General features: G+C 43.5%; 1 protein-coding gene, 1 long non-coding RNA gene and 3 other non-coding genes across 6 annotated transcripts; all 5 read right to left on the bottom strand.

Annotated features, from left to right (window-relative positions):
• Nucleotides 1-175: 175 nt before the first annotated feature.
• On the bottom strand, nt 176-23397 carry LOC6729294 (protein Skeletor, isoforms B/C). 2 transcript variants are annotated; one of them, XM_016177349.3, is made up of 14 exons: nt 22207-23397; nt 12498-12574; nt 12046-12197; nt 6224-6335; nt 4550-4683; nt 4401-4485; nt 4145-4345; nt 3998-4018; nt 3588-3912; nt 3313-3527; nt 2984-3255; nt 2793-2923; nt 2573-2736; nt 176-2514 (listed from the first exon to the last, which is right to left on the bottom strand). In XM_016177349.3, the coding sequence occupies exons 1-14, from the start codon at nt 22412-22414 to the stop codon at nt 2356-2358; spliced, it is 2256 nt and encodes a 751-aa protein (XP_016035935.1). In that variant the 5' UTR covers nt 22415-23397; the 3' UTR covers nt 176-2355. The 2 variants fall into 2 exon arrangements, with proteins under 2 accessions (XP_016035935.1, XP_016035936.1); XM_016177350.3 differs by lacking the exon at nt 3998-4018.
• On the bottom strand, nt 14516-17923 carry LOC123327308. Its single transcript, XR_006541960.1, has 2 exons — nt 16962-17923; nt 14516-16874 (listed from the first exon to the last, which is right to left on the bottom strand). It is a non-coding gene; the product is annotated as an uncharacterized LOC123327308 (long non-coding RNA).
• Nucleotides 14517-14681, bottom strand: LOC120285122. The gene has a single exon (XR_005544435.1). It is a non-coding gene; the product is annotated as a U1 spliceosomal RNA (small nuclear RNA).
• On the bottom strand, nt 16012-16176 carry LOC120285113. The gene has a single exon (XR_005544426.1). It is a non-coding gene; the product is annotated as a U1 spliceosomal RNA (small nuclear RNA).
• Nucleotides 17507-17671, bottom strand: LOC120285102. Its single transcript, XR_005544415.1, has one exon. It is a non-coding gene; the product is annotated as a U1 spliceosomal RNA (small nuclear RNA).
• Nucleotides 23398-23900: the final 503 nt, after the last annotated feature.

Raw genomic sequence — 23900 nt, 5'->3', positions numbered from 1 at the left:
GTTGTTTTTTGGTTACTGGATTTGAAAAAAGCCAGATATTACCGAAAATTAAGGTGTTACTTTTACATTAGAATATTCTATTCCATTCTAATGTCTTTGTGGTAACCGTGTGGATGGCAACAGCTTCATAAAAAGTCCTAGAAGAAGTCCCACAGCATTTAAACAAAACATAGCCTTGTTTTCAGAAATTTATTTGTAGAATATTTGTTTTTGATCTTTTTGTTACGCCCTTTGATTTATCTTCAGGTGAAGCTTCTTATTATTGACATCATTCTTTTAATTCTCTACCATTTATTTGAACTGGCCAATGTTGTGGCAAGCTATCGTCAATTGGGATTTTTGCCGGATCTCTAATGCGGTCTGTATATTAACATTTAAAAATGGATTAGTTTGCTCCTCACCCTCTTAGCCAGCGACTCATGCATACATATCTATTTATTAAATTGGAGATTTCGATTTTTATTTTAATGAAATTACTTCGTTAGGTAATGCAGAAAAATGTTGCTATCTAAGTACGAGATGTTAAGTTATAATCGACATGGAAATTTTTATATTCTGGGATATTCCTTGAAAGTCATATTCTTGCCTTTTGTTTAATGTATGTATATATGTATTTTTGTATATGTATATCAATTGAATATAAAGGTGAGAGTTAATTTATAAATCGTTTGATTCGCTTATCATTTTCGTTTTATCTGGACTTTTGTGCGCTTAGCTGCATTAACTATACAAAAATCAATTCGACTTATAAACCTGCTCCAGACCATTCTAAATGTCAATATCAAAACTCTCCACAGTTGTAGTTTATGGATCTTTACACTTTTCTGTACCTTTTTTTTACATTACTACAGCATAGTGGCCATCAATGTGAAAACTGATATAGGGAAAGGAAACAAAGGACAGCAAAAACAACAAAAACTTAACAAACTTTAGTGTCCAATAGCGTTTTATACATTCATATTCTTAGGAAAAGTTAGTTCAATTATTTAAATTAGCTCATTTAATGTCGATCTTTTTTACTCCGGCTATACAGTTCATTCTGAATTATTTTCGCTTAAATCAAGCCACTGTCCAAAATGAATGCAAACAACTATCAAAAAGATTTGCCGTGCGTGCGTATTTATCAGTTATAATATTACATATTCAATATCTTGCCAAATATTTCTGAAGTACCTAGCTTATTTATTTGTCCACTTCTTATTGTCGTACATCTTAGTTGTGGGTCTTTCTGCTTCAGTTACCATTATAAACATATCGCTTATTGTAAACATATACGAATATATATATATCATGCTTATATAAAAACACCAATTATGCAAATATAGTTAAAAAAGTTACAAGAAAACCATCTGATAACAAAAACTTTATCCCGTCCAAAGGGGGATTCTTGTATTCCATTCTAAACGTGGCGTTTGATTTACATACATTTCATCTAATATCGTTACAAGAAGCACCACAGTAGTCAGTAGCATTAAATAACATAGTTCTCTTATTTGTCATTAGTTTCTTAGTACATTCGAATTGTGTAAAAGTATTGTATTGTCTGCGAAACTTTTTCAAAATTCACAATTGTGTAGCTTTTATTGTCATACAAATTGCATCGATTTCTGCCCTTCCTATATCCATATAATTCTTATTGTACAATGTCATTGAGCTTCAGTTGCGGCCCAAATAATTAATTTGTTCGATATTTTATGTGTGTCGTTCACACACACTCAATTTCATTTATTTATTGTCGCAGTGTCGCGTTATTATTGTCGGCTTACGCTTTTATAGAACCGCATATTAAACATGATTCTGGTATCTACATGCCTTTGTAGGTTTCGTAGTAGTTGCTAGAAAAATTACAATTTTACTGTACTAGAGATGTAGATGTATAAGTAAATTTAATAAGTATACATGTAAAAAAGTAGAATTCCATACTCGTAAATGTACAAAAAGTTCTCGCTGCCTAGCCACAAAAATCTACAGCCAACAACCGATCAAGTTCCGGCGGTGGCTCAACACCCATTCGACGCCCACTGTAGCAGTACAGTGGGCCCTCACGCATGCACACACAATTTCAACAGTTTTACATCTTACGAATTATTGTCAAGATATGTTTTTCAGATGATATTAGCCTGGTTGTGAAAGTCGCCAAGTGGCCAAAAATTCTCGACAGATGAATTTCCCGAGTGCGTTTAGTGTGAAAAAATATAAATTCGTATCGAGAAGTTGGAAGTTGGATATGCTTCAAATTTTGGGCGGGATATGGTAATGTTGATGGATATGCAAAGATCTGGATTCAGATCTCAGGACCTCATCTGTCGAAAATTCTGTCTAGACATCTAGAATTTAATCCACACACTGGCACTATCAGGCAAGTACGTGACCAAAAAACGGAAGGCTAGTAACCAGGCTAAATACTGTGAAAATTCCGTAAATAATAAACTGGTGACTGCTGACTTTGGATCCCCCGGAGGCACCCATGTCCACGACGTTTATTTTCCAGCCGAGATTGTTATGTGTAAAGCACTGAAAAATAAGTTGAATTTGGATTATATAAACGTTTCGTTTGCACTATCGCTCTCACCTGATAGTAAAGCTGATCGGGAGCATTTGTGGGCACCGTCCAGTTGAGATAACCTGGTTCACCATCCTCGCACTTAAACACCAAGGTTTTCATGTACTCCTCGAAGGTATCAATTTCTGCGGATCGATCAATGGTCTGGTGCTCCCATTCGCAATAACGACCACCTGATATAAGTGGGAATCATATAGTTTGTAAAAGCACAGTCTGGATGAGGACTCACCTCCTGTTGGAATAGCATTGCCGTCCTCGTCGTATTCCACACCAGCATAGGCCTTCTGTTTTCGTGCTTCCAGACCCATTTTCTGACCCAGTCCACCTTCGGGTGAATCCGTGATGTAGAACGGATGATATCTGTTTTCAAAGCGATGTTTTTTAGTTAATGTCCTTATAAAATGTGGCTTGCTTACGTACCTAGCTGGTTGACTAGGATCATTGCCGCCCTCGATGATAAACTCGTAGGTCAGGCCACGTTCCACAGTGATTTCAGGGATCAGCAGATCGTTCACATACCAGGCAATGCCCCACGAGGGCACCCCCGTAATGGAGGTATATCCGCGTTTGCCGCCCGTGGGTCCAATGCTGGCACGGAACTTCCTGACACCTTCGATCTTGCGCGTGGGCCATGGCCTGGGTCCACTCTCGTCTTTAACATCGTACAGTGAACTCTGGCAGGCATGATCGTTCTGAAAGATTAAGGTTATTTTTATAAATTTCTTAAATTTTTCGATGGGTGAACATACCCTCGCCGAGAAGTTGATGCGAATGTCGTCCTGGTTGTGATCACTGGCGGTGTGCGAGTGGGCATTGGCCTCCTTTCGGGCATTAAGTGGTCCGATTGCTGCAATGACCGACACCTCGCGATCAGTGGGTATCGGAGCATCGTAGATGGCATCATTGGGCTGCAGGAGGCGCTTATACCGAATGCTAGTCACTCCATTCTTCCTATCACCGCTCACTGCAGGAAAAGAAGGGTTTTTAACAGGATTTTATTATGAGTACTTCATTTTACACTTACACACAATCACATCATTGCGTCCTCCGATTCTTTCGTCGGGACACGCACCGCGCTGGCCATCGCACTGGGACAAGTCCGAGATAAAGTAATCTTCTGCCCGGAACACACGGGTCGTGGTGTCGTAGAAGGCCACCACCACGTCGGACTGGGACATCTGCGCTCGACCATTCGCACCGGATAGTCCGAAGGCCATGTACTGATCCTCGGTGATGCGTCCGAATAGTTCCACCTGCAGATACTCGCCCTGGAGCTCCCACTTTATTTGAAGCTTATTCGGCAGGATCTCGCGACAGTTGCTGTACACCGGACGCGGAGTCGTCGTGGTCTGAAAATGCGAAATGGAGGCAGAGTAAGTGCGATTGGTCGGCTTGGGAAAGCGGGACATGCATGAGGCTAAGTCTAGTACTCACGGGTGAATACCACCATGAAGGCTAATGCGGCGCGCATAAGTCAAAGAGATATACATTATGAGTTGTGTGCAAATGGGCAAATGCTAGCATATGTATCGGGGCAATGTTCCGGCACTAACTATGTCCGATTTGGACTATCACACTTACCGTTATCTTGGTTTGTCCCAAGGCTGGTGGAACATCCAGATCCCGAGGTATATAGACATGTCCGAAGTTGTGCCTGTACTCCACGCACCACACAGCCAGCCAATCGATGTCGTAAACGGTCAGACTTCCCGGTAATTGGATCTCAATGTCCTCGCCCTGATAGCCGCGCAAGGGTTCCAGCGAACCACTCTCATTGGGAACCTAAGGTACATATATGGTTAAATATACTCGAAAGCATCTTCTTGGAGTCACTGACCTTTATGCCCATGATGTTTGGTTCGCTGCCATTGCCCACCCAAAAGTAGGCATCAGGTCCAGCTCCGTCATAGTGCAGGTTGGGTCTGGAAAACAAGGAAGTATATTTAGTTAAAGTGTTTAAATTGCAAAACTTCTGACAAATCTCACATGTAGAAAGTCTTGGCATCCAGCACACTGATGTTGCTGGAACGTAGGCCGTGGGCCAATCGCTTAAATTCGGGCAATACCCGTGGCTTGGGCACATCCAGATTGGGTGGTATGAACACCTCTCCAAAATCAACCTAAAAAGGGGGTTAAGGTCATTAGACTTCACTTCTTGGGCATATCATCATTAAAGGTTAACGTGCACATCATGATTGTTGGGTTTTTTTCTGATAGTTAAGGCGTGGCTGCGTGGTTGTTATTTTTCTACGTACATAATATATGCATACTTTACATCGCACCGCAGTTGATATGAAGCGAATAATTTTACATCATTAGAAACGGCATTGTCTCAAAAGTTTCAACAATGTATTTTTAAACTTTAAGAGACGATATTAAATTTATTGCTTAAATTCTTTAATGCTTGAATCGCACATGTTTCCTGTTTTGATAATTAAGAATAAACTAGTCCTTAATTTTAACTTTAAGAGAATGTCTTAAATTCTACACGTGATTTTTACGCGACACCACGTCTACATTCGACGCGGTTCTAAGTAAGCAAACAAGCGCGTTGTTGTTGTATACCCAAAACATTTGTACATAATGTGTGTTTATGTATGCCTCCGTGAGGGGCTGTCCCCCAACCGCCCACAAACCCCCAAAAACCCCCACACTCTTGGTAAAAAATCGGGCATGCGCGCTCAAAACTCCACAAACAACGCTCGCACACAGATACACACCGACGCACACAGAGGCAAACTAACCCCAATCTGGGTGCAACTGTGTGGGTGTGCGGCAGTCAGCCCCCAAGAAGTTTTTTGGCTGTCAGTCAATGGAAGGCAGCGTACACCCACACACATACAAAGGCAAACACACACAGTCGCGGAGGAGCACCCTGTATGCCACACAGATACACACGACTCGCCATCCATGTGAGTATCTGTGTGAGGTGGGGGGGCCTGGGCATCTGGCTGTGTGTGTGTTTATATGCAACCACTTGAGTTAATCAAAAATGTCTGCTGTAATTTATTTTACTACGGCCGCCATCTTTTATTCGACCGTGCAGCGAACTCCACGGCAGCCCCCACTATTTAGCCACCCCCGTTTCCCACTCCCTTGGAAAAAACCCGATTCCAATTTTGGGGAATTTATCTGGAAATGCACTTGTTCGCCGCCTCCTCGTAGGAAACTTAAACAAAAGTAATTTTCCCAGGACCAATGCAAACATAATTGCCAGTGGACGAAGGACATTGGACAGTGCAATTTGCATATTCAGCACTGTAATTAAAATCTAAAACTCTAATGAAAACAAAGTTCCAGGCGGCTGACCCAAATTATAGGCGGCACAAAAGGATTAGTTTCCTTGGCAAATCCTTCATTTACTCTTAAACAAACGCGAGCGGAGAAACCAAATAACTGCCCAGCTTTCCATTTAATTTTTTTTTTATTTTGAAAAGCTATTAAGACCATAATCGATAGCCGAGCAAAGCACAATGCTAAAATCTTAGTGCAGCTGCAGTTAAATTACAAAAATGTAATTACAAAAAAGGCTCTTGCCCGGCTAAGTACACACACACAAATCTGAGAGGATGGCGCGTGCCATCCGCAAAGAAAAGCGAACAAAAAAAGAAAACTGAAAAATAAAGATACGCTGGATGGGAAGAAAGAGCGAGGACTCACCGTGAAGCGTCTGCACCACACTGACAGCCATCGAATGTCCTTAATCCTTTTGCCCATGGGTAAGCGCAGTATGATGTCCGTTCGGTTGTGCGCCTGCAGAATGGGTGGATCCCTGTGGGTGGTTCCGAAAGCGAGACGGATGCCGGGAACGAGAGAGATGCAGAGATACAGAGTTAAATGGGGTCCAGGGTATACTAAAGTAAACTATAAGTACAAGGCAAGCCGAGTGTGTGTGTGTGTGTGCTGCCCACCCATATTTACAGCTTATTAGAAAAAGCAAACACAAAACCATAGCTATATTCCATTGCCAATTAAATGTGCAGAAGTATTAGGAATTTAAGAAACCTTTTGGTACTCGGTTAAATTAAAAGGCTAAAAGGGGGAAAATGGCCAACAGAATGTCATCAGATTTGCAACCAGCCAGGAAAATGCTATAGATCGGACTTTGGTCGCGATTGTGAGATATAGTATTTGTATGCATGTTACACTGCGACTTGATGTCATTAAAATTAAAGCAAAAACCAGGCGAGCGACGACAAAACCAAAAACATTTCTCATTTTCGCATATTCGCATTATTTATGAGGCGAGCGCTGATGAAGATTTATGGCTAATGCAGCGAACCGAGGCATTACACACGTCTCATGCCCCACAATTTGCCCTCCTCCCGATGCGATTTTCATTTTTCCAATGCATGAATTGTTATTGTACTACAATAATACTACTAGGTTTTACAACTTTTTGCCAGCGGCTTTAAGCTTCAGCCAATTAGCGTCTTTTTTGGGCTTCGCTTTCAGCATTCAGCATTCAATAGTGCAAGTGCATGGTGTTAATGCAATTTAAATCTTCATTCATCTTCTTCATACATAGTTATATTATTTATTTAAGTTAATAGAACAGATGAAGCCCGCGAATCCAAGCTCTGCTGGTATATATGTAGAAGATTTACTCTTAAGCCACTTAGTTTGGAAACCTAAAAGATACCTTGGCATTGGAATGAAAATAATCCCTTCGTTGGCTTACCCAAGTGCAGCGATGGCTTTTGTAATCATGTGGATTTTGCGATGATTACATATCCATTACTGCACTTACTGCATCTCATTTCACTTGCGGGGCGGAGCAGCAGCCCCGGGGTATATTAATAATCAACTTGAAGTCTAAGTATGCCAATCCCAAGGGGGCTGAGCAGTCAGCGACTGTTTGCCCAGATGAATCTGTATCTGATGTCGCGGATGGCAGAGCCGCATCCTTGGCGGGGATGTGGACGAGCTGCTTGAGGGCGGCGCAGGATCGATTTATCGCAACTGGGCCAAGTGGCGAGTCAATCAGTCAGTTGGGCGGTTAGTCAGTCGCTGAAGTGGAAAGGTCGACGTCTAATGAATGTCGACGGAGGCCACGCAATCCGCATTAGACACGGCTAAGCACTTAGCCAACACCCTTGAACTGACACAATGACAGAGGTCCAAGATCCTTGTTCCCATTTCGAGGTCGTGTCCAGATTTGGTCCACCAGCAACAGTTGCACCACCGCTCTAATGAGCCAAAACAAATTGAATGGCTCTGTGTCAACAGTGCATCAAATGTATCTGCTGGATACACAAACGCTATATGTCCCGCTCCTGATGGCAGCAACCCCAAGCGATTGGTCCATTGTCTCCAGTAGTTCGGTCCTTCAGTCCTCCAGCTTCAGTTGCTCGAATTCTGTTTGCTTTCGATTCCTAGTTCCATTACAGTTTCCGCCTGGCAAATATGTTTGTTGCTTTATTTGATTTGCTTGTCCTCCCACTTGGCAAGGACCTCTCCGTTCGACATTTATTGATGCACTCAGGCTGGGTTTTGGGTTCGGATTACTTTGGGGCTGACTGGCTGGCTGGCCCGCTCCAAGCATCGATTTTATTTTATTGCTCTCGTTCAGCTGGTTGAACAGCCACATATATGATATTTACATAAGTCCCTGTGCACTTTCACCCAATTAGTTTAGAATTCAGTTGTAGGTTCGTGCAAAGAGCACGCACAGGCGTCTTTTCATGTGTGCTGGCCCATTGACTAAGACTAAACTGGCCAACTTGTTGCGCCTGCTGACTGGCACTTTGCATTCCCGCTCGATAAACAAAACGCACAGCAATCGAGGCCATTTCGCAGACAATAAAACGCGCCAACTCAGCAGACAGCCCAACCATCCAATCATCCATCCAGCATTCAACCCCATTAACCCGCCAACTCATCAACCCCCCGCCCTCCCCAATCTGAGCACAGAGCCCACTGGGAAACCACCACCGAAAATATTCTAAAATTATTATGAATATTTCATGTTTCCGTGACGAAGCGCCGCAGCCAAGCCAACGCCCCCGCATTTTTGTCACTGACACACCGCAGACGGATGGGTACCCCGGACTACTCAATTAAATTTGTATTAAAGTGCCGTGGTCGGGGGCATTAATCACGACAACAACAATAATAATTAGTACGGCTTTTAGTATTTTAGGAGCGAAGGGCGGCTTGTTGAATAAGCATAAGGATTGGGGTTCCTTAAGGAGCTGCTAAATATCTTAGTTAGCGGAAAATGCTTGGTGAATAGTTATATACTATTCTTCTATCCAGATCTATATTAAATTTTTATATTATTTTATTTTGAATAATTTAAATTTTGAATGAAATTAAATGGAAGTACTGCGAAAAGATCGTAGACAATGCAAACCCCGCAAGGTGTGAAAATGAAAAGCATTGCCTACTTCTGAGCGCACTGAGGGTGAAGTGACAGCAACAGGCGCAACTACTTGAGTTCAGAAAACACGTATAGCCGGGGGAATGGAATGGGATGGGGGTGTTAGGTTGGATGCCGAATGAATCCGGCAACTTTCTGGTGCTTAATGGAGTTAAAGGCAGTTGGCACATCAGCCAGGGGCGAAATCAGTCGACAGCCAAAACAGTTGTTCGTGTTGCGGCTGCGCTGTCAACGTTGATTAACACAATGAAGGATGATCCGGGTAGGTGGGTGGCGGAGCTAAAGAATGGGCTGCCCGCTCGACAATGAAGGACAAAACTAAAACTTCATTTTGCTACTTTTCATGCAGCAAATTTTAATGAAATCTGCATAAATCAGCGCTAAGCGAGAAGGCAAGCGCCAAGGTGGCGGAGGAAGCAGGCGGGGTTTTTGTACTGCAGATGCAAATGAGCAACAGCCAGGGGGTGGGGGTTGTTGTGGGCGGTGGGTGGTGGGATGCGGCGGCAGGCGAAGGCAACAGCATCATCCTCATTGTCATGGCAACGGGCGTTAATCAGCGCGGCGTCGCTTTTATGCTTCTCAAAAATTTCTAATTTAATTACTTATGCTCGATGCATCCATTGTGACACATGCCCCATCCAAGCCACCCACTCCACTCCACCCTAACACGCCACCCACTTCAGCGGGGAGGTAAAACGAGCGTGAACATAAAAAGAAGTGAGCAGCATGAAAAGCAAGAGGGCACTCAGAAAAATATAGGTACACTTTACAAGTTTATTTCTTAGAAGCTTAAACAACTTGTTTGGTTAAAATAACAGAAGCTATAAGATAAACAATTAGATTATTGTTTATAGTTAGTTATATAGAATAGAAATCAAATCTAATCTAAATTTCAAGGATATATTCCTTGTACTTTTTCCGTGTGCCGGAAAATCTCGCGATGCATCAGGATTGGCAGCCCTTCAAGGAAGCCTGCCAGAAGCAGTTGTGATAATTAACGCTGATTGGCCTGCCCGAAAAGCTTAGCAGGAAGTCAGTTTTATGCCTGTCACTTGCCGTTCGTCAATCGGAAGGATGAGGATCGAGCTGCGTTTGTGGTGCTTCGGTTTCCAACAGCAGAACCTGTCCCAATGCCAATCAGTTGCATTTATCAATTATCGCTCGGCGACGTCATGGCACACACACACATACGTACATACATACATACATGAAAATCATTAGACATAATAAACGCGCGCAATTTGTTGGCTCAAATGCATGCGATTGCGATAGCAGCGGTGCGCCGCATAATACAGCAATCATCATCGTGCTAACACCAGTCCGCCCCACACCACTTGCCAACCCACCGTCGACCTTCAGCCACCCACCATTCAGCGCCACCCCATCCATCCATACCAACACGCATTTCAGAAGGTGCATGGGCAAACGGGTGGTATGGGTAATGTGTCTGAAAGCGTAAAAGCGTGCAATCGCTACGGCGTTCCGGGCTTCCACCTCCACATCCCCTCTCCTGGCACAATGTTGCTCTTTGTCAAAAGGACAGGAAGGACGAAGGACTAAGGATGGGAGATGGGGAAATGGAAATGGAGGCGATGGCATCGTTGTACATTGAACTAATAAAGCCCGGCACGTGGCATCAACAATGAAACGCATTAAAGTCGATTACAATATGAATGCCCGTGGTTTGGGGCCATGGATTCGCCTTGGTTGTTTCTTCTGCATCGGTTTCAAACCAACCAACCAACGAACACACACATCATCAAACGATTTCTCAAGCGCGAAACCGCGCCGAGCATTTCAAATTTTCGCATGGGGAAATCCAGTGCGTAAACATCCTCAGGTTTTTCTTTGCCGCTTTCGTTTTGGGAGCGTGATTTGGGATTCGAAATGGAGACTGCGCACTGGGAATACGAGGGGAGATGGGAGTCCGCTTTTCGGGAATCGCTTATGCTTATGCCTCGCACGATGCGCTCTGTTATTCTTGGGCTTGCGGAAATATTTTGCCAAAGATTGGATATGCAAAAATGGGCTAACCATAAGGATATGGTACGTGTTTTGGATGCGCTTTGAAAAAAAAATATTTGTGGCATTCATTCAGCCCAGTTAAACCATGAATATGAAATACAGCATTCACCAGAGGTAATGTCAATGCCAAGTGGAAAGCCACTTTACCTTTGCCTTGGAATACAGCTGGCGCAAAGTGGTTAGGAATAGACATATGCATGGGGATCTGGGAATTAAGATGGGGCGGCGGGATTAGTTTGGGCCTGCATTGTTTGTGATAATGAAATATGCAATGCCCGATTCCTAAGCGGACAAATGACGTCAAATTGTGTGTGCGTGTCTTGGCTGCAACGCGGGATTAGGCCGAAAAGTAGCGGCAAAAGTGGGTGGTGCAGATTTTCAGTGGGCGGGGACCTGGCTAATACCCGCTTAGTGCGTTCAAGTGGCGGCGCAAGGAGACTGGCAAGGTAAATAGTTGAGTTGAGCGGCTTAACCTTGTGGCGACTCAAAGTAAATAGTAGCGCACCACAGGCTGAAACTTCGCTATCTCTTTTCAACGCCCCACTTTCTCGGCTGCGGCTTTCTTTGTTCGCTGTTTACTGTTGTTGTGACTGTTTTTTTTGGGGGGTTTGGGGGGAACGCCTCCTGCCCCACACTCACATGTGACCGCAAATCTAACGTGAAGAAATAAATGAGTTTTTCACATTAGGAGGCAACGAAGCGACACCACCAACGGCAACTTGCTGGGCCACAAAGGCGCCGGATGGCAAAAGGAATACGACAACGAGCACAAATGGCAGTCGAGATGAAAAATGTTTTTTAATTTTTGAAAGTGGTTTCATTGTCAGCCGTGCGTAACGTAAAGTCTGCAAGGATACGTCGGCAGGGCATACATTTGCCCAAACATTCGCTCACGTTCTGAGGAAATGGCCTGCTGCGCTCGAGTAGCCAGCACATCTCCATCACCATCGCCATCTCCATTTCCATCTTGGACAAGGTCCAGCCCGACCATCAATGGCTAGCCCCAAAAATGAGTGAGTTCCAGTGTGTGGAAACTATTGTATGGAGTGCATTATTGACACTGCGCTATACTCACATGCCCGTGTACTCCTCCGGGTAGGGAATGATGTAGCCATCGGGACTGGGCCGCGGCGTCCTGCCCACCCAGAAGAAGGCGTCCGGTCCGGTGCCGTCGTAGGCAAAGGATTTGACGAACAGCGTCGACTCGTCCACCGCGTAGATTTGACCCTGCGGGGAAAGAGTAGGAATCCAATGTTCATAAGAAGAAACTTTTGAATTTGAACTACATATAGTTTAAAGATATAGTACTATACTTTCTAAAGCAAATTACTAAAATTTACCAAATTTACCAAACAGGCTTTCGTGCAGTTTACTTTGTTAAATCAATTTACTTTTGTTAAACCAAAATAACTGAAGATGCTTAAAAAGCATAGTAAAAAAAAACATAATAGCATTACTTATTACGCAAAATTTCGCAAAGCTTATGTTGCCCAAGCAGGCAGTATTTATATGAAATATAAAACTCACCTTGATGCCATGGGCAAAGTTGGTAAAGTCTCCGATATAGCGACCGTAGTAGGGTTCCGGTGGAGCTCGTCCGGCGGCTGTGGATGAAAGGAACGGGTTGTGAGATCGTTAGTTGCAGCAGATTTAATTGAAACGGAGCGTCCAAAAAATAAGTTTTCCACCTCATTCACAAACACAGAGGCGACACGGACGAACGAGACTTCAATGCGTTGCATTTGCAGGTGCTTTAGCTGCAATCTCTGCTAGGGATTCATAATCCGGAGGCTCAAGAAAATCGCTGGACACGGACAAAGAGCGAAGCCCGCTTTGCAAATTAATCCTCAGACGAAAGAACTTTGCCATACAAAAAGTTGCTGCCGTGACGATGTGCCTCCAACCATCCAATGGGCTCTGCCAGTGGATGATGGCTGCGAACGATGAAGATGACTATGATGAACTGGCTCTGTTTGCCAAAACTCTTGACAAGTCCCCGGGGGAGTTGTTGGCATGCCTTTCCCTTTGGGATTGCGCCATGAAATTGATTGAAAACCATGAAATATATTGAAATTCAATGCTAAGCTCGACTTGGCTGCCAGGGAACTTGCCACTAAACAATGCAAATGTATGCCAAATGTTTTAAAAGAACAGGAACAAGCAGACAGCCTCCAATTGATAGGTGTCAGAGCAGAGGTGGGTAGCCAAGGGGGATGCAATTTCAGTTCGATATTAAATCGCAATGCCGTAAGCTGCTCCAACCCACAATCGTTGCCAGGGAATTCCCCAGAATGTCTCAATTGAAGATGGTAGATGGTCGATGGTAAATGGTGGCTGGTAGCCACGACGACAGAAACAACAAAAGCGTAATATGAATTAAATCAACTAATGCGTGCATTAATCTCTGAAGTCCTGGCCCACGGAGCACGTGGCCCCAATGGCATATACATATATATATGTATGTACGTGCTCGAGGATATTTATACAAAGTGATGACGAGCACGTTGACAACCCCCCCACCACCAATAAATAAAGAGAAAAGCCCTAGGAAAAACCCCGATATAGTCACCGCCTGAGGCTGCCCGGCACACGACCACCGATGGTTGTTGTTAATAATGTTTGGTTGCTGCCTGGCTCGGGTTCATGGATTTTCGTGGAAATCAAAGGGAGAGAGGGTGGAACAAATAATACTCAATGGCCATGTCTATCTTTCTGGCTGGCTGAGTGGATGTGTCTGGGGCGTTCGTCTCCTGATATTTCGTCACTGGGAGGCGATAAGATTTCCAGCAGCCGATAAAAAAGGAAACGGAGCACGAAGACAGTTGCCAAGCAGATGGCTTTATTTTTGACTTGTTGCCAGGTTCTCCCAGCAAAATTGATTGGCAACGCACAGCAAAATCGGCAGACATTGCGTGGCTGAGTGTCCAGGCCAGTCACTTTGTCAATTGAATTCGACGAAAGCCGAAAGATTCGTCGTAGTGTACCGTCCCAAGGACATCGAAGACAATAAACGCTTTTAATCCACTAATGCCCAGCTAGCAGAGGAAAGGATCGCAGACACATAAGCCCTATAAATTAACGGGTTGCCAAGGATACTTAGCAGGACATCCCCTTTGCCTCGGGCTCCTGCCCAAAATCCGAATCTGCATATAACCATCAAATCAGAAAGGGTTGAGCCCGGCCGTCTCGCCCCTTGGTTATATCCCAACCTAATCCCATCTCCAATCCGCTCGACAAGTGCCCTTGGGGGTGGGTTTCCAGTCCGTGTAACCACAGGCAACCAGTGCATTGCATTCTGTATCTGATTTCCGAGGTAGTAGTCTCGCCAGCTTTGGCGAATAACTGAGATGGATGGACAAATGATTGACTGACTTTCAGGTTGTGGTAAATATTTACACGAATTCATAAGAGGAAAAAGAGAGCATAATCCTCTTGCTTTTTATAATTAGAAAATATCTTTTGTGTATCAACTTATGTATGTGCCAGCTTACATAGATATTATTACATATTATTAAATTTAAATTAGAATTTGCATTTATTATTAATGTCGGGACGGCGCGAACGCCATTCCCGGCTACCAAAAATTACACGCACGAGTTATTCACATTAGGAATAATCGCAGAGGTCAACTCAGCCGTAGTGCAATGGCCAAGCCTCACTCCGGAGGAACCGCCTTCGTGATCACGGTTAACCTCTACGCCAGGTAAGTATGCTTATCGCTGCTCAACTCTGGGATCTCCATAGGCAAGCAGCCAGAACCAGTTGGGAATTATAGGCACTGTGTGCGAGTGAAAGGAGAAAGTAGGCACTGCTAGGGGTTGGAAAATTCAGATAGCCGCAGGTAGGAATTTTTCCAACACAGACTCGCACACATTTTCCGCAATTAACTGGATGCGGAAATAATGTTATTAGAACTGCCGTTTGCATCATCATCATATTTATTCCCTTTATTTGCTTAGCGACATCAAAGGAACAAACGATAATTAAATTCGCACTAATCTGCCCGTAATTTATTTTATCACATGCCCATCTTCGACTTTGACGTCGTCATCAACATCATCATCCGCGTCGTTCGGGGATTCGTTCGGTTTGGGTTCATTGGTTTGGGCTGAGATCCTGTAACGCACGCACGCACGACCAGGACACACGAAATTCCAAATCAAATTTTCATTTACTTCCGCAATAGACTCTTCCCGGGCGAAAAAGTTAAGGGGACGTTGGGCGGAAAGCAGGTCGTCCTCCCCCTGCGAAGGACTCATTGGTTGGTGGCCCAACCTCATTAAAGCTCGGAAATATTCCTACCCAGGAATGTTGTGCCCTGGTCTTCTGACGGGGGATGCTGCTGTTGGTACATCTGTATTTGTCTTTCCCACTGCGAGGGTGTGTGTGTGCGCCCCTGTTCGGTGTGTCTGTGTGTGTGTGGATGGTAAATCGAATAAAATTTAGCTGACTCAATAAAAATCAAAAAGCGTTAATGCTAACGATATGACTTTAACCTGAAACCGAGTAAATTGTTGCTTGTGTCAAAGCCAAGAGAATTGGGAGGGGACGACCCCCGCCCGACCCTTCGATTTCACGTTTCTCTCGTCCTTCGCAGCGTGAATTTGGGCGGAAAGTCGGCAGGATATGGCAACTGGAAGCAATATTGCAACGTAATCTGACAGCGACAATTTTTTGTGCCGAACTCGGACCGACGACGACGACTGACTCCTTTCTTGGCAGGCAAGCGAGAGCGTTTAATAAATGATGATAAATAAATAAGGAAGCGCGAAAAAGGAGGCTGGACCGGTTACGTTTGGTTTGGCCAAGGAGGAGCAAAAAAGACCAAGGCAGTTAATGGATGGATGAATGGAATGGGGATGTTGAGGGATTTCGTAAAAACCCCTCCTCTTTTTCCCTTTCAATGATCGATGATTGGGAAAAGCGCAAACTAGCTGTTAGTGGTAAAGACATTTGTTTAAATTAACTTCCACACTAACTACTTCATCAATCTAATTATTAACTAAAACTAAGCGTTTTCTTTTCAATATTTATTTTAAATGTCGGGACGGCGCGAACGCCATTCCCGGCTACCAAAAATTACGCGCACGAGTTATTCACATTAGGAATAATCGCAGAGGTCAACTCAGCCGTAGTGCAATGGCCAAGCCTCACTCCGGAGGAACCGCCTTCGTGATCACGGTTAACCTCTACGCCAGGTAAGTATGCTTATCGCTGCTCAACTCTGGGATCTCCATAGGCAAGCAGCCAGAACCAGTTGGGAATTATAGGCACTGTGTGCGAGTGAAAGGAGAAAGTAGGCACTGCTAGGGGTTGGAAAATTCAGATAGCCGCAGGTAGGAATTTTTCCAACACAGACTCGCACACATTTTCCGCAATTAACTGGATGCGGAAATAATGTTATTAGAACTGCCGTTTGCATCATCATCATATTTATTCCCTTTATTTGCTTAGCGACATCAAAGGAACAAACGATAATTAAATTCGCACTAATCTGCCCGTAATTTATTTTATCACATGCCCATCTTCGACTTTGACGTCGTCATCAACATCATCATCCGCGTCGTTCGGGGATTCGTTCGGTTTGGGTTCATTGGTTTGGGCTGAGATCCTGTAACGCACGCACGCACGACCAGGACACACGAAATTCCAAATCAAATTTTCATTTACTTCCGCAATAGACTCTTCCCGGGCGAAAAAGTTAAGGGGACGTTGGGCGGAAAGCAGGTCGTCCTCCCCCTGCGAAGGACTCATTGGTTGGTGGCCCAACCTCATTAAAGCTCGGAAATATTCCTACCCAGGAATGTTGTGCCCTGGTCTTCTGACGGGGGATGCTGCTGTTGGTACATCTGTATTTGTCTTTCCCACTGCGAGGGTGTGTGTGTGCGCCCCTGTTCGGTGTGTCTGTGTGTGTGTGGATGGTAAATCGAATAAAATTTAGCTGACTCAATAAAAATCAAAAAGCGTTAATGCTAACGATATGACTTTAACCTGAAACCGAGTAAATTGTTGCTTGTGTCAAAGCCAAGAGAATTGGGAGGGGACGACCCCCGCCCGACCCTTCGATTTCACGTTTCTCTCGTCCTTCGCAGCGTGAATTTGGGCGGAAAGTCGGCAGGATATGGCAACTGGAAGCAATATTGCAACGTAATCTGACAGCGACAATTTTTTGTGCCGAACTCGGACCGACGACGACGACTGACTCCTTTCTTGGCAGGCAAGCGAGAGCGTTTAATAAATGATGATAAATAAATAAGGAAGCGCGAAAAAGGAGGCTGGACCGGTTACGTTTGGTTTGGCCAAGGAGGAGCAAAAAAGACCAAGGCAGTTAATGGATGGATGAATGGAATGGGGATGTTGAGGGATTTCGTAAAAACCCCTCCTCTTTTTCCCTTTCAATGATCGATGATTGGGAAAAGCGCAAACTAGCTGTTAGTGGTAAAGACATTTGTTTAAATTAACTTCCACACTAACTACTTCATCAATCTAATTATTAACTAAAACTAAGCGTTTTCTTTTCAATATTTATTTTAAATGTCGGGACGGCGCGAACGCCATTCCCGGCTACCAAAAATTACGCGCACGAGTTATTCACATTAGGAATAATCGCAGAGGTCAACTCAGCCGTAGTGCAATGGCCAAGCCTCACTCCGGAGGAACCGCCTTCGTGATCACGGTTAACCTCTACGCCAGGTAAGTATGCTTTTCTCCGCCCAATTCTGGGCTCTCCTTGCGGGATCTGCCAGAACTGTTTGGGAATTTCTAGCGCAGTGTTGGTAATAGTGCACCAGAAAAGTATGCAACAACTTCAGAATTCTAGGATATCGGTCCTGACCGGACTTCCTTGCCCGTAATTTGTAATTTAAGGACTTTAAGTCCTGTGCGTCCTGTGGTGCGCTATCTGCGCCCGGGTGACGCCAACACTCCTGGGAGATTTGTGTGCTTCCTGCTGCGTGGGCGCCGCACACCGTCTTAGAAGTGGGCGTGTCCGCTCAGCTGGAAATCAGCGCAACTCGCATTTATATTTATTTCAATTTTATGACTTCATGTTAGCCGAATCCTAGCCACAAACGAAATGAAACTCAAATATGTACACAAAGTTTCAATGTGGCTGGCTGCCGGGGAAGCAATGTGTAAATCCGGCGCGGAGATTAGAACATTTTGCGCGGCAGCATCGCAGTGGGCGAAGGGGCGTGGCAGCTTTACACCCGCAAGGACATCGTCGCATCTCGCTCTGTCTGCTCGATTCGGCTATGGTGGTGATTTCACATGGGAACCGCACACAGATCCCCCAAAGCTGAAAACTCCACTTCGAGCATTTTGTACCCACTTAATACCTTAGTCCTTCGCCAGCATCAACAGTAACAACAACAACAACGACAATAACAACAGCTGCAGCAACAGGAGGCAGGATGGGCATCGCTTCTTCAGCGGCACGCTTGAGCTAATTTAATCGCCGCAAATTGCTCGACAATCTGCCCGGCATTAGAACTGCTCCACACACGTGAATTGCGAGCACCCCCGGCGTATACGGGATATGCGATATGGAATGGTATGATGCGGGACACCGGGGATGCGGAATTATGGCGTGGATTTGATATGGCTGCTGGTGTGAAGTAGATTACATTGGCATGGCAGCAGGAACTCAAAAAAAAAAACAGTCAGTCTGCGGACTGCAAACAGGCGATAAGCTTGTCAAAAACTGCACTTTTCCAGTTACGCACAAAACGAAATTTAATAAACATAAAATTGGTCAGTAATTGGACATGTTTTTCGAGGGTTTATTTAATTTTGTATTAACTACAATATCTTCCAGGAACATCCTATCAAAGGGCAATTGATGCCAGTCCTTGATCAAAGCTAAACCCTACCATACAGGAACGTATTTATCTAACTGAATTTATCTAGCTGAATTTTAATCCTAATTCCGCACAGCCAAGTCATGTTCATGTTTCCCCGAAAGTGCAAAGGGAAAGGAAGTGTAGTGATGTAAGCACAGCATTGCACAAACAAATCAGTTTGATATTTTCGCTGTTATGGCTGTGGTCTGTCGATGTTTGCGGTCGTGCCATTGCACCACTGCACCACCCACCGTGGACAATTGAAATTCAATGAACCGCACCACCGCTGCTCCAACTGCCAACATCAATGGGGCAACTTCAATGGGCCAGCGGAATGTTACCAAAATGGCCAACGACGTTTAATTGGCCGCTCCGTTTCCCATATGTGGGCATATAAAGATCCCCCGTTGAAATTGGAGCGAATCACCTATGAATCTGACTATGTGGGTGGATTGCTCAACTTCATTCATAGTCAAATTCGCATGGTATCGAGCAATTCAAAAACATTTGACACTGATTATCATTTGGAACCGGATCTTGTTCATAAACGAGTGCCAGCGCAAAGCTGACATTAAGTGGAATATAACGATGGAGTTTTTAATTGCTTATTCCATCTGCCCAAGTCCCATGACGATTTCAATAAGTGTTTACTTTACTTTATCATGGTGGAAGCATTCCCCAATGAATACAAATTTAATAGTATCCATTTTTCGCTTCCCAGAGCTTAACATCATTATCAACCGGATGCGTTTTAATCTCATCGCTTTCGAAACAGGGTATCTCATATATTCTAAGATTTTAAACAACGAAAATCGATTGTTTAAGTTTTGATGCTCATTTAAACAAATTTCTGGAGACCCTTCCAGCTAAAATGAACTCTAGTTAACCAATTCAATTGACAAATGTGTGTTTTGTTGATTGTTTTTCTGAGATTTGTAAAAAAAAAAAGAAAACGTGTCATTTTATTGTTTCATTTCTTCCTAAAAAACTATTAACCCAGCTTTCTGTACTAAAACAAACAATCGACTGTATTGTGCACGCATTCGGCAGCTTCTGTTGAAAAACTGGTTTCATTATTACATATTTATGAGTTTTGTCGCATGTATATATATTTACTGGTAACTGGATTCGCATGCGTAAGACGAGACACGCACTTTTAAGACCGCTCGATTGCAACGATTTCGACACACTTTCGTTTTTTAGCTGGCCTTTTTAATTTACATTGACGGCAAGTCAAGCGTTTCATTGGTTTTTTAACCGGCTGCAGTTCGCATGAATTTCATTTTTATATTCGTTTTTCGTTTTTCATTTTTTTTTAATTTTCTTTGAGCTGTAAGTCGGTTACGTAAGTGCGAGACTGGGGCGACAAGATTGCCGCCGACTCACTTTTGTTTGTGTGTTAGTTTTGGGCCAAGACGGTTTCCACCTGGGAACTGTGCGGGCCAAGTACAAAGCTACTTGGTCTGTCAACCGGTTTCCACATTACACCATCACCATGCCCGAATTTTTTGGCAGTACCACTCGGCCGAGATATGAATGATTTACATAGTTCGTTTGCGGTTCATTGGCCCCTCTAATGCCTTATCGCGGTGTTTTGCATAATGCGAAGAGTAATTTCGGGCCATAAATAAGCATTTCCCTGCTCGCCGACAGTTTGCTCTGAATTTATAAGTAAATGTCGCGGGCAATGCCAAATAAATCGAAAGGAAAGTGGGCTCATTAGTCAGCTAGAAGATATGAACAAAGAGCGCGAATTTAAACTGCTTCGCAGGGCAGTAATTGGCAGTTTCAACCCACAATGGGTAACTTCAAAATAGCAACCATTCAGCTTTTGGCCAAACTCTCGTTCCCACATTCAAATTGCTAGTACCTCTAGCACCTGAGTAGGTCTGTGTTTTTTTGTTTTTGCGTGACCAATTCTGGTTCATTGAACCCCACTGACATTACGTCACTGGGCAGTTAAGCGCGGACCATCTAATTATGGCAATTAAGTAGTCATAGCCATAGTTTTAAAATATGCAAAACAATGGGTATGCTTTGATTTAGAGTCGCTCATTTGCATAATTTATTCGCACGATGCTAAATTTGGGGGGAAAAGACAACAAAACTAGTGTGAAGAGCTCGAAAAGAATGCCAATGAATTTCGTTGTATATAACTTTCTTTAAGGAATGCCGAATTGGTAATTATGATCTTGACTGTGACGAGTTTTGGCCCAAATTCTGAAAGCGTACAACGTGTCATGTTGCAAACAAACTATCTTGAACGGTGATAATTGATATAATTGGAGTCTTTATGCACTGAAAATCGTGGCACATTTATCTTTTGGATATTTTTTCTTTAGCAAGACAGCCTTAATTTTCTATGACATGAAAACTAGAAACGAACTGAAGGTAAACCTAAATACAACTGAGGTATTTGCTTAAAAAAGTTAAGTACTTTGTATAATAAATCTTGCAAGACGTTTCGTTCGATTTTAATTGCAGCCTCGTGATGGGTGCTAATAGCTTGTACAGGCATTTGTTTTTCAGCTATAAGCCAAGTTTTTTATGGCATTACAAGGAAAACTTAACGTATGAAGATGATGCATTAACTTGCTACTTTTCTGGTTGAAAACTCATTAAAAGTACATCATGGCCCGGAGCCTAAGTCATCTGCGATACATTCGGCCTTTTATTGAGTTCGCACTCGCCAAGCCTCAATTGAGATTGAGCAACTCTCGAGGGTTTTTGAGGTTCGGCGAAAAAAAGCGGCACTCGAATTAATTGAGGTTTCGTTAAAGTATTCACTCTTAACCAAGTTGCCTAAGGCCAAATTCGTCATACTTGCGACCTGGCTTTGGCACTTATTGAGCCATCTGGTGGATGTGCCGACAAGCCACAAGACAGCATTTATCTCAGCATTCTTAATGAATGATGACAGCAAAAAAAACTGAAAGTGTTTTGCACGCTGCCTCATCAATAAATTCAATTCGCATGGAAGCTATTCTACCGAAATGTTAAAAATGTTGAAATTCTGTGAATCTTACATATTAAAATGGGGTTGCAAGTTCAAAGAGAGGATTATAGTTGACCTACAGGTCGTATGAGTAATGTTTAATTAAATTGTCACACAGTAAACAGAAAGGAAATTATTGTGAAGCACTGTGCAGGATTACTGAACAAACTCCAATTTTTTTATTAAATGAATTGGAATGATTTGGATTTAAAATAGACCAGCATTAATTGGCGACCTTCCCTGCTATTATTATGCATCTTCTTTCCGATTCTGCAGAATCAATTGGTGACCTTTCCGCTCCTAATAAGTTGACCCCTCGCTGTCCAATGGCACCCACACAGAGACACTTCGAAGGACACCCACGGGACACGCGGATGGAGGATGGGTGCCACTCACTCACCTTGACAGACGTGGCATTGCAGGAGCATTGCAACAGCAGCGAGCTGCGACCATGTGATGATGATGGGTAATCCGCGGGCAGTCGGCGTGCTCGTCCTGGTCGATGGTTTTATTGTTGCTACTGCTGCTGATGGGGCTTCCGCTTGTCCCTGACGACGCGTTTTCCACGAGGTGGTTTCCCTGACCAACCTGCTCGCTTTCCTCCACATTTTCGGCTGGGCGATTGAAACAAAAGGCGGAATCAAAGCAAAAGTAATTTCGATGGCTCCCAAATTTTTCCACTAGTATCGAACTTTTGGATGCCTCGACGGTTCCCAGAATCCTGCGCTTGCGTGCGTGGTTGAGAATGCCCGGGGTTCTGGTTTTCCGGGCACAGGTGCTTCCAGGCGGGGGGTGGGGCTCAGGTGGGAGTACGCAGTTCCGCGCTTCGACTTTGTTTCAGATTAGGTTTTCTTAATTTTGGTGGGTTTCCTTCAAGCCAGCCAAAGAGCTTGGCGGCAAAGTGTAGTAATCCGTAGTCCTTGGCGAAGTCCTTGTTTCGAGGTCTCAAAGTGCTCTATATACACACATGCCTTCGCATATATATACATTTATCTGTATGTACTGCAATTCAGTTGGTTATTAATTTTCTGTTTACTTTTTGTATGTTTTAACTTGTAACTTTTAGTTGCATAACATTTGCATTTTGCATTTGCAAACAATGCAATTTACGAATAACGCACTTATGAATTTCTTTCAGAAATTTTTCTAATTATTGCACAATTTTCACATTAATATTTATTGTAGTCGAGCTTAAACGCAATTTACTTTGAGTAAATCTTGTGTTTGGTTTTATTTTAATTGATTGTGTTAAATAAACGGTACAAAAGAAACGAAAAAGTTTTATTTTGGGCTAGGCCCATTCTCGTTTTAACGGGTTTTCAGTTCGCGCACTATTTTTATTCGTTTCTACATGGATGCCAAACTTATATGAGTAAAATAATAGTTGATTTCGATATCCGGCTTAGGTGCAGTAGTCGCAGTCGGTTGCAATTTCGGTTTGGTGCATCCTCTTCTTGTTGTGCAGATTTTTTCAGCGCCAAAGTGGAGGAAAGTGATGCGGGAAAAAAGCGTTACGCGCGTCAGGGCGAATCAAGCTTCGGACTTAGTGTGACCGCAGCGGGAGCAAAGGAATTCGCTTTTAGTGTGGCTGCACTCGCGTCCCCGAAAGATACCACGCGGTGCTGTAAGAAATACCAAATGAAATCATTATGGGTTGAAAATATACCGCAAAGCAGAGGCTTTTTTTTAAGGGGGATTCAATTAAGTATACTTTTAATTAAAAAAAAAATTTTTCTGACGATATTAAATACATTTTTTAATGAATAACAGGCACTTGAATTTTACAAATCGTAACGTTTTGATTGAAATTTCGGCATTGTGCTGAAATTTCATTTTTAAATTATATTTTCAAAACCTGCCGCCCCCAGCGACTGTTAAATTCAAAATGCTTGTGCTGAGAGCAAAATTATTGAATAAAAGTTAGAGCCTCGTTCATTTGTTCATCTGTTGTCCTCACACTGTCTTTAGTGCAACCGCAAAGGCCACAAAAACATGACAGTACGCACAGGAAAACAAGCATTGCAAATGACTTCGCAACTGTATGGAAAAACGGACTGTCCGTATGCGGTTTTATTGTGCCAAGTTAAAATATTT

Source organism: Drosophila simulans, chromosome 3R (assembly GCF_016746395.2).
Source record: "Drosophila simulans strain w501 chromosome 3R, Prin_Dsim_3.1, whole genome shotgun sequence".
NCBI lineage: Eukaryota > Metazoa > Arthropoda > Insecta > Diptera > Drosophilidae > Drosophila > Drosophila simulans.
This window is presented reverse-complemented; position numbering and strand designations above follow the sequence as displayed.

Excerpts from the sequence above, each read along its gene's own strand:
- LOC6729294 (XM_016177349.3), bottom strand. The coding sequence starts at position 22,414 with ATGTGGAGGAAAGCGAGCAGGTTGGTCAGGGAAACCACCTCGTGGAAA. Across the intron at positions 6,336-12,045 it reads CCGGAGGAGTACACGGGCAT|GGATCCACCCATTCTGCAGG; the intron begins GTGAGTATAGCG and ends AACCACCCACAG. Across the intron at positions 3,256-3,312 it reads GCATCAACTTCTCGGCGAGG|AACGATCATGCCTGCCAGAG; the intron begins GTATGTTCACCC and ends TTAATCTTTCAG.